This window comes from Mobula birostris, unplaced genomic scaffold (assembly GCF_030028105.1).
Source record: "Mobula birostris isolate sMobBir1 unplaced genomic scaffold, sMobBir1.hap1 scaffold_1362, whole genome shotgun sequence".
NCBI classification, from domain to species: Eukaryota; Metazoa; Chordata; class Chondrichthyes; order Myliobatiformes; family Myliobatidae; genus Mobula; species Mobula birostris.
In genome coordinates, this window is record NW_027274403.1 from 1 (window position 1) to 10,627 (window position 10,627).

Here is a 10,627-nt window from a genome sequence, read left to right on the forward strand (position 1 = left end):
ACACACTCCCGGGGTCAGACACAGAATGAAGCTCCCGCCACACCGTCCCATCACACACTCCCGGGGTCAGACACAGAGTGAAGCTCCCTCCACACCGTCCCATCACACACTCCCGGGGTCAGACACAGAGTGAAGCTCCCTCCGCACCGTCCCATCACACACTCCCGGGGTCAGACACAGTGAAGCTCCCTCCACACCGTCCCATCACACACTCCCGGGGTCAGACACAGTGAAGCTCCCTCCACACCGTCCCATCACACACTCCCGGTGCAGATTCACTGAGAGTTTTGTCTCCACAGGTTGCTGAGCCCAGGAAGTCGGTCTCCCTCTCCCCCCATCACACCCTCGCTCACCACTCGACGGAAAGGGCGTGCATTCAGTGCAATCAGGTAGTAACTCCTTCAACATGTCTGACCCATCCGCCCCTTTTTCTCCCCTCCCCATTCCCCTCCACCTTTGTCTCCCCTTCTGACCACACCTTCCACCCAACCCCTTTCTCCCCTTCTCCCCCTCCTTCCCCCACTGCATGCCCCATCCTACCTCCACTGAAAATGTTTGTTGTTGATACTGGCTATTCTCCCTCCCCCCCGTCCTGTACAGAGAGATGAACCGGAGATTACGGGACCTGGACGATTTCCGAGGGGTGGCAGAGGGGGAGGGGGAGGATGTTCTGCTGCTGGAACCTCACTCTCCTCCCCCACTGAGTCCCCGTTTGCTCACCCTCAAGCTTCGCTGTCAAGGTCTCGTCCACAGGATTCCCATCCGGGTGGTGAGTGATGCCCTGTTACGCTCGAACCCTGACCTCTTACAATGGCTCCTCTTTAGTCCTGAGCCCTGACCTCATACAGTGTCCCTTAATCCCTTCTTGCTGACCCCCATCTGACGGCCCCCTGCCCTGCTGCCTGATGGCCCCCATACCCCCCGCCTGACTGCCCCTTGCCCCATCCCCCCCCGCCTGACTGCCCACTGCCCCATTCCCCCCACCTGACTGCCCTGTGCCCTCCCCCACCAGCCTGGCTGACTCCGCACCCCACCCCCCTCATCCCTCCAATTTGTCCTTTTCTATTCTCCCAATGTCTTTTCCTCCCCCACCCACAGTCGGACCCTTTCCGGAAGGCAGTACAGATGCTGGCCCGCCAGCTGCATATGGACCCTGGCCACCTTCTGTTGCTTCAGAACGACCTGGAGCTTCCCCTCGAACAGACCCCCGAGTCCCGTAACCTCAGTGTGGCTGACATTCTGGGTAAGCACTCATCCGAGAGGGAGGGGATGACTCCAGTGGGGAGAGGCTTGGTGGAAGGAGGTGTTATAGAGATGGCGAAGGGTGTAGGGGAGATGGGGGCTTCTGAGCAGTGAGGAGTTATGGAGATGGGAGGGGTGTAGGTGATGGAGGGTTCAACGAAATGGGGAGCGGTGTAAGAGCGAGATGGGTCAAGGAGACGGGGTGGGGTGTAGGGGAGGGATGGGTCAGGGAGACGGGGTGGGGTGCGGGAGAGGGGCGGGTCGAGGAGGCGGGGTGGGGTGCGGGGGAGGGAGGGGTCAAGGAGACGGAGTGGGGTGCGGGGGAGGGAGGGGTCAAGGGGACAGAGTGGAGTGCAGGGGAGGGAGGGGCAAGGAGACGGGGTGGAATGCAGGGGAGGGAGGGGTCAAGGGGACAGAGTGGAGTGCAGGGGAGGGAGGGGCAAGGAGACGGGGTGGGATGCGGGGGAGGGAGGGGTCAAGGAGATGGGGTGAGGTGCGGGGGAGGGACAGGTCAAGGAGACGGGGTGGTTATTCTCTGGCAAAGATGTGATTGGTAGGTGGGAAACCTTCAAAGGGGAAATTTTGAGAGTGCAGAGTTTGTATGTTCCTGTCAGGATTAAAGGCAAATTGAATAGGAATAAGGAACCTTGGTTCTCAAGGGATATTGCAACTCTGATAAAGAAGAAGAGGGAGTTGTATGAAATGTATAGGAAACGGGGTAAGTCAGGTGCTTGAGGAGTACAAGAAGTGCAAGAAAATACTTAAGAAAGAAATCAGGAGGGCTAAAAGAAGACATGAGGTTGCCTTGGCAGTCAAAGTGAAGGATAATCCAAAGAGCTTTTACAAGTATATTAAGAGCAAAAGGATTGTAAGGGATAAAATTGGTCCTCTTGAAGATCAGAGTGGTCGGCTTTGTGTGGAACCAAAGGAAATGGGGGAGATCTTAAATAGGTTTTTTGCGTCTGTATTTACTAAGGAAGCTGGCATGAAATCTATGGAATTGAGGGGATCAAGTAGTGAGACCATGGAAACCGTACAGATTGAAAAGGAGGAGGTGCTTGCTGTCTTGAGGAAAATTAAAGTGGATAAATCCCCGGGACCTGACAGGGTGTTCCCTCGGACCTTGAAGGAGACTAGTGTTGAAATTGTGGGGGCCCTGGCAGAAATATTTAAAATGTCGCTGTCTACGGGTGAAGTGCCGGAGGATTGGAGAGTGGCTCATGTTGTTCCGTTGTTTAAAAAAGGATCGAAAAGTAATCCGGGAAATTATAGGCCGGTGAGTTTAATGTCAGTAGTAGGTAAGTTATTGGAGGGAGTACTAAGAGACAGAATCTACAAGCATTTGGATAGACAGGGGCTTATTAGGGAGAGTCAACATGGCTTTGTGCGTGGTAGGTCATGTTTGACCAATCTGTTGGAGTTTTTCGAGGAGGTTACCAGGAAAGTGGATGAAGGGAAGGCAGTGGATATTGTCTACATGGATTTCAGTAAGGCCTTTGACAAGGTTCCGCATGGGAGATTAGTTAGGAAAATTCAGTCGCTAGGTATACATGGAGAGGTGGTAAATTGGATTAGACATTGGCTCGATGAAAGAAGCCAGAGAGTAGTGGTAGAGAATTGCTTCTCTGAGTGGAGGCCTGTGACTAGTGGTGTGCCACAGGGATCAGTGCTGGGTCCATTGTTATTTGTCATCTATATCAATGATCTGGATGATAATGTGGTAAATTGGATCAGCAAGTTTGCTGATGATACAAAGATTGGAGGTGTAGTAGACAGTGAGGAAGGTTTTCAGAGCCTGCAGAGGGACTTGGACCAGCTGGAAAAATGGGCTGAAAAATGGCAGATGGAGTTTAATACTGACAAGTGTGAGGTATTGCACGTTGGAAGGACAAACCAAGGTAGAACATACAGGGTTAATGGTAAGGCACTGAGGAGTGAAGTGGAACAGAGGGATCTGGGAATACAGATACAAAATTCCCTAAAAGTGTTGTCACAGGTAGATAGGGTCGTAAAGAGAGCTTTTGGTACATTGGCCTTTATTAATCAAAGTATTGAGTATAAGAGCTGGAATGTTATGGTGAGGTTGTATAAGGCATTGGTGAGGCCGAATCTGGAGTATTGTGTTCAGTTTTGGTCACCAAATTACAGGAAGGATATAAATAAGGTTGAAAGAGTGCAGAGAAGGTTTACAAGGATGTTGCCAGGACTTGAGAAACTCAGTTACAGAGAAAGCTTGAATAGGTTAGGACTTTATTCCCTGGAGCGTAGAAGAATGAGGGGAGATTTGATAGAGGTATATAAAATTATGATGGGTATAGATAGAGTGAATGCAAGCAGGCTTTTTCCACTGAGGCAAGGGGAGAAAAAAAACCAGAGGACATAGGTTAAGGGTGAGGGGGGGGAAAGTTTAAAGGGAACATTAGTGGGTGCTTCTTCACACAGAGAGTGGTGGGAGTATGGAATGAGCTGCCAGACGAGGTGGTAAATGCGGGTTCGTTTTTAACATTTAAGAATAAATTGGACAGATACATGGGTGGGAGGTGTATGGAGGGATATGGTCCGTGTGCAGGTCAGTGGGACTAGGCAGAAAATGGTTCAGCACAGCCAAGAAGGGCCAAAGGGCCTGTTTCTGTGCTGTAGTTTCTATGGTTCTATGGGTGCAGGGGAGGGAGGGGTCACTGTGACGGATAGGGTGTCATGCGGTTGGGGAGGGGGTCAAGGAGACAGGTTGGGGTGTAGGGGAGGGACGGGGTGGGGCGTAGGGGAGGGACAGGTCACGGTGATGGGGTGGTGTGTAGGGGAGGGACGGGTCATGGTGATGGGGTGGTGTGTAGGGGAGGGACAGGTCACGGTGATGGGGTGGTGTGTAGGGGAGGGACAGGTCACGGTGATGGGGTGGTGTGTAGGGGAGGGACGGGTCATGGTGACGGGGTGGGGTGTAGGGGAGGGACGGGTCAAGGAGACAGGGTGGGGTGTGGGGGAGGGACGGGTCATGGTGATGGGATGGGGTGTAGGGGAGGGACGGGTCGAGACGGGGTGGGGTGCGGGGGAGGGACGGGTCAAGGAGACGGGGTGGGGTGCGGGGGAGGGACGGGTCAAGGAGACGGGGTGGGGTGCGGGGGAGGGACGGGTCAAGGAGACGGGGTGGGGTGTAGGGGAGGGAGGTGTCACGGTGACAGGTAGGGTGTCATGGGGTTGGGGAGGGTGTCAAGGAGGCAGGGAGGGGTATGGGGAGGGAGGGTTTGACAGAGACAGAGAGCTGTAGAGGAAGGAGGAGTTACAGACCAGGTCCCTGCCTCTCTAATGTTTCCACTTCCTTCTACGTTCCCAGACTGTCATGTTATGTCTGAGACTCCCAGCTATGGGGCAGAGAATCACACGGACACAATCCAGCTGCAGGTCCGAGGGCAAGAGAAGGATTCCCTGCAAGCCATCACTATTGGGAAGGTTAGTGTTTAAGAGCTGGGAGTTTGGTATTGAACTGATGCTCTCATCACATATCCTGGACTGTAGCCCCCTCCCATGATAATATAAACCCCTGAACCTTCCCTCGATTCGATCCCAGCCTGGAACTCCTTCCTGGGGATCTATTATTCCATATATAAACCTCCTGAACCCCTGTATTGGACCCCAGCCTATTACCCATTCGTATGGTTCTGTTATTATATACGTAAACCCTGGAAACGCTGAATTAAATGTCAGTCTGAGCTGCCCAGATCCCTTGCACTGTCGATTGGAGAGATTTGCCCACTCCTTCACTCATTCTTTTTCTGTGTTCCGCCTCCCTCCCTTCCTTCCTTCTTCCATCTCTCCCTGCAGGGGGAGGTGCTGCGGAGCCTGATGACAGTGTACAAGGAGAGGATGGGTCTCCAGCGATGCCGCGTCTGTTTCCTGTTCGATGGCGCTGAGCTCTCTGAGAATAGCACCCCCCGCGACCTTGACATGGAACCTGATGACGTCATTGATGCCCGAGTAGCTGAGTCCCACTGCCTTTGAGGTTTATCTTACTCCCCCCTACCCTCTGCAGGACCTGGATGGTGAAGATAGAGCCTTCTGCTTCCTACAGTCAAACAACTGCACCATCTGCATACCCGGGTCGGGGTCATCAGCTTTTGTTCCTCTGGATCTAGTGCAGAAGTGAGCCTCATCTCTGAATACACTGTAGACACCAGCTTATACTCACTCTGGATCCAGTATAAGCATGGTGGTATCTCCCTCTGAATCCAGCACAACTCCGGCTACATCTACCTCTGGATCCAGTGCAGACTGCAACTTTATCTCCATCTTGATCCAGTGCAAGCCAATGCTGTCTCCCCCTGGACCCCATTCACCCCAGGATGATTATCTGAATCCATCAACCCAGCATACTTACCCCTGTATCCAGCCAGGATCTGGTGCCTCACTGCCATGTCAAGGGCTACTCTGAAACCTGTGTGTACCACTGATGTCTCTCCGCCATCCCCATGGATCCATTGGGATCTGGCACCATTTTTCCAGAGCATCTGGATCCAATTTGAGGCCACAGTGTGATCTCAGCATAATATTTCATCTGGTGTCTGATCCAGTGTTAAAATCCAGGGCTGTTTATCAATTCATTGTGTCCTTTGGGTGTAGTGTGTCACAGTATATCTCTCCAGGTGCTTCTCTGGGAACACAGTTCCCCAGCGCTTCCTTTGGATCTGGTGTTGATTTCCAGTGCCATGTTCCTGCTGTCTCCCCTGGACCCAGTGGATGCAGCAGTTTTATCCCAGGGTTCATGTGTATCTGCCGTGGGTCCTAATGCTTTTTCGCTCTGGATTCAGTAGTATTCCCAGTGCAGTGTTCCAGGGTCTCTGGGTCCTTTGTTAGAACATGCCCTATTTCCCTGAGTGTTCTCTGAATTCAGTGAAAGTGACAGTGTCATAATCTTGATACCTCCTGGATCCACTTCAGGTGCCTGTGTCTTCTCTGGATCCAGTGTGGCTCTCAGGTGATTTTTTAAAAAGACCAATGCCACCTCTAGTGTTATTCTGGAACCACTGCACTCCATCGTTGGTTCCCTCTGGATACAGTGCCTGTAAGTGCAGTCACCCCTGGATCCAGTGCATGTGGTAGCATCACCTCCCTCAGAATCTGGATCCAGTGCTGGTTTGGATTTTCTGCTCCCTCTGGATCCACTGCCAGCAAACGCTGTCTGTGTCTGGATCCACTGCTCTTCTGAGGCCCAACGCAAACTCGGGGCAGTCCGCAGCTGTCCTTCCTCGGATCAGCCTTTCAAACTCTTGGCGACCATTGGTGCACTGATAGATTTTCACAATATCTGCCTTCTCTCTCTCTCTCTCTCTCTCTCCCCCCCCCCCCCCCCCCCACACACACACACACACACACACAGCTTACAACCAGCCACACTGGGATGTGGGAGGAAACTATGGTTTACAGAAGTTACCGCATGATTCATTGATAAATAAATAAATTTTGCAAAAAGAGAACAAAGTGGTGAGGCAGTGTTCATGGGTTCAATGTCCGTTCAGAAATTGGATGGCAGGCGGAAGCTGTTCCTGAATCACTCAGGCTCCTGTACCTCCTTCCTGATGGTAGCAATGAGAAGGGGGCACGTCCTGCGTGATGGGTTCCTCAGTGACAGATGCTGCCTGGTGTGAGGCCTCGCCTTTGAATATGTTCTCGATGCTGGGGAGGCTGATGCCTATGTTGGAGCTGGCTGAGTTTACATCTTGGACTGCTGACGCCTCTTCCAGCTGGGTGGTGACAAAGTTGTCATGGGAGTGAGTACCTGTGCTCTTTCTCTGCTGTTACTGTGGAGGGTGCGAGAGATCCCGTAGGAAAATGGGAGCCTCCCCTGGGCTAGAGCCAACCTCCTCATCCCTCGTCACCTCACATCCCCCTCCCTCGTCACTTTGAAACACCCTTCCCTCCTCTGAATCCTCCCTCCTCCTTGGAATCATCTTTTCACCTCGCCCCTCTCCTTCCCGCCCCCCGAGCCCCCAGAATCTTCCTTCGGCTATGCAACCAGCGTAAGGCTTCCTCGATGTGTCTGTCCACTCCCTCACCTATGTTGAAAGAAGGAGAGATTATGGAACAGCACAGATGTTTGGGCCACAATTTTGTGCCAAACTAATGAAACTTGTAACTAAACGAACCCTTCTACCTGCACAATGTCTATACTCCTCCATTCCCTGCACATCCATGTGCCTATCTAAGAGCTTCTTAAACACCTATGTCGTATCTGCCTCCACCACCATCCCCTGTGTTTTAAAGAAAACTTGTCTGGCACATCTTTGAACTTTCCCCACCTTGCCTTAAATGCAACCCTTTTTCTCCTGCGGGAGACAGATACCACCTGTCTACTCTGTCTCATTATCTAATGAACCTCAATCAGGTCTGCCCTCAACCTCCACGTCTCCAGAGAAACCTACACAAGTTTGTCCAACCTCTCCTTATGTTTCATGCCCTCTAATTCAGGCAGCATCCTTGTGAACCTCTTCAGCACCCTCTCCAAAGCCCCCACATCCTTCCTGTAACCAGGCGACCGGAACTGATGTAGCCTGACCAGAGTTTTAGAAAGCTGATGTAGCCTGATCAGAGTTTTATAAAGCTGATGTAGCCTGACCAGAGTTTTATAAAGCTGCAACAAACTTCCTGACTCCTGAACTCAGCGCCTTAACAAGCATGCTATTTGCCTGCTTTATACACCCCATCATTGAAATGTTCCCACAACCAATGGATTCACTTTCAAGGACTTTTCATCATGTTCTCAATATTTATTGCACAGTTTGTTGTCTTCTGCACTCTTATTGAACACTAGTTGGGCGGTCTTTCATTGATTCTGTTACAGTTATGATTCCATCTATTTAATGAGTGTACACAGGAAAATGAATCTCAGGGTTTTATATGCTGACATATATGTACTTTGATAATAAATTTACTTTGAACTTTACCTCCCTATCATCTTCGTCCCTTATACCGTTGGGAGCACAGGAGTGTTATGCTTTACAGAATTAGCAGCCAGGGTTCAGTTCCTGATGCTGTCTGGAAGGAGTCTGTACATTCTTCCTGCAAACGCGTGGGTTACCTCTGGGCACTCTGGTTTCCTCCCACGTTCCAAAGATGTATGGGTTAGTAAGAGTTAGTAGGTTGTGTTGGCACCTGAAGCATGGCGACACTTGTGGGCTGCCCCCAGCACATCTGGGAGTGGGCTGATCATTGTCACAAATGATACACTTGCCTGTGTATGTTTGGATGTACGCTACTACTACTACGTCGACTCAGGCCTAGGGGGCCAGCGTCAGGCATGATGACGGACTCTCCACTTCCTCTCCCTCATCAGTGTGTTCAGTTCATCTACATTAGCCGCACCGCTGTCTTCTAGAAGCGTGTTGACCATAGTCTTGGGAGGGCGCCCAGGGTTCATCCTCCCATGCTTGGGCTCCCATATGATAACTAGGCTGGCAGGTAGCTCGGGGTGGCGTAGACAGTGCCCCGCTACAGTCTTCTGGCCTTGATTTTAGTGGTGAGCATTGGTAGGTCGTTATAGAGCTCGATGTTCGTCATGTGATTTTGCAGATGACATAGTCCTGCTCTCTGACCAGATGGAGGAAGCACAGCAGCTACTGACAAAAGTGGAAATTGAGTGCAATAAAGTTGGACTTCACCTAAATGCTAAAAAGACAGAGTACTTGAACGTCGAGCTCTCGGATGTACAGGTGACAAATTAATCTTATTCCATCTAATCCGTGCGGCCACTTTCAGGGAGCTGGGGACTTGGATCCCAAACTCCTTCTGTACATCAGTACTGTTCAAGGTGTTGCCATTAGCTGTGTGCTGCCCATTCACTGTTGACCTGTCAAAGTACAACAACTCCCCCCTCCCCCCCAGCTTGCCCGGATTAAACTCCATCCCCATTTCTTTGTCGGTATCTGCAACTGATCAGTATCCCACTGCAGCCTTTGGCTCTCTTCTGCACCGTCCAGAACACCACCAATCTCTTTACTGTCTATGAACTCACTACCCAACTCATCTTCATTCAGTTTGGGAACACACACACACACCCGCCCCCACAGGGACGTACAGTTGGAAGAAAAAGGTTGTGAACCCTTTGCAATCACCTGGTTTTCTGCATTAATTATTCATAAAATGTGGTCTGATTTTCATCTATGTCACAATAACAGACAAGCAATCTGCCTAATCTAATAATACAGACATTTGTACTTTTCATGTCTTTATTAAACACATTGTTTAATCATTCACAGTCCAGGATGGAAACAGTATGTGAACCCTTGTACTTAATAGCTGGTAGAACCTCCTTTATCAGCAATAACCTCCACCAAATGTTTCCTGTAACTGCTGATCAGACTTGCACAACAGCGAGGAGGAATTTTAGACCATTCCTCCATACAAAACTGTGTCAGTTCATCAGTATCTCTGGGATACCTTTGTGAACAGCCCTCTTCAGGCCATGCCACAGCATCTCGATTGGGGTAAGGTCTGGACTCTGACTAGGCCATTCCAAAACATGAATTTTCTTTTTATTAAACCATTCTGTCATTGATTTATGCTTGTGTTTCAGATCATTGTCTTGTTGCATCATCCAACTTCTATTAAGCTTCAGGTGACAGACCACTACCTTGACGTTCTCCTGTAAAATGTCTTGATAAAGTTTTGAACTCATTGTTCCCTCAACAATCACAAGCTGTCCAGGCTCAGAGGCAGTAAAGCAGCCCCAAACCAGGATACTGCTACTGCCATGCTTCACAGCTGGGATGAGGTTTTGTTGTTGGTGTGCTGTGCCCTTTTCCCTTCAAACATACCAGTGTGCATTTCTATCAAAAAGTTCAACTTTTGTCTCATCTGACCACCGAACGTTGTCCCAGAAGCACTGTGGAGCATCCGGGTGATCTTTTGCAGCAATGTTTTTTGTTTGGAGAGCAGTGGTTTCCTTTGTGGTGGACACATCAACAGAGACTTTAACAAGTTCAGAGGATTCTGCAGGTGTTTTGCTGTTATCCTTGGGTTCTTTTTCACCTCCTTCAACATTGCACATTGTGCTCTTGGTGTGATCTATGCAGCACGCCCTCCTAGGGAGAGTAGCGACAGTACTGAATGTCCTCCATTTGTAGGCAATTTCTCTTACTGTGGACTGATGAACACTCAGGTCTTTAGGAATGCCTTTTCCAGCTTCATGCATCTCAACAATTCTTCTTCTAAGGTCCTCTAAAAATTGTTTTGAATGAGGCATGGTGCACATAAACAGATCCTTCTTGAGAAGAGCATGCTCTGTCAGTAACCTGACTTTTGTAGTCCCGCGCAAACGCGCTACTGTAGAAACACTCGAGGCAGAGAGCGCTGAACTCGGAATGCCCTTACCGATGAAAATCTCCCCTCTCATGGG

The 10,627-nt window shown here is 50.4% G+C and overlaps 1 protein-coding gene across 1 annotated transcript; it reads left to right on the forward strand.

Moving 5' to 3' along the window:
- Positions 1 to 299: 299 nt before the first annotated feature.
- Positions 300 to 8,193, forward strand: LOC140192448 (NFATC2-interacting protein-like; the record flags this gene model as incomplete). Its single annotated transcript, XM_072250044.1, has 5 exons — positions 300 to 389; positions 601 to 769; positions 1,099 to 1,243; positions 4,574 to 4,689; positions 5,062 to 8,193. Coding segments are annotated over 5 exons (697 nt in total), but the record flags the coding sequence as incomplete, so codon positions are not given.
- Between the last annotated feature and the right edge of the window lie 2,434 nt (positions 8,194 to 10,627).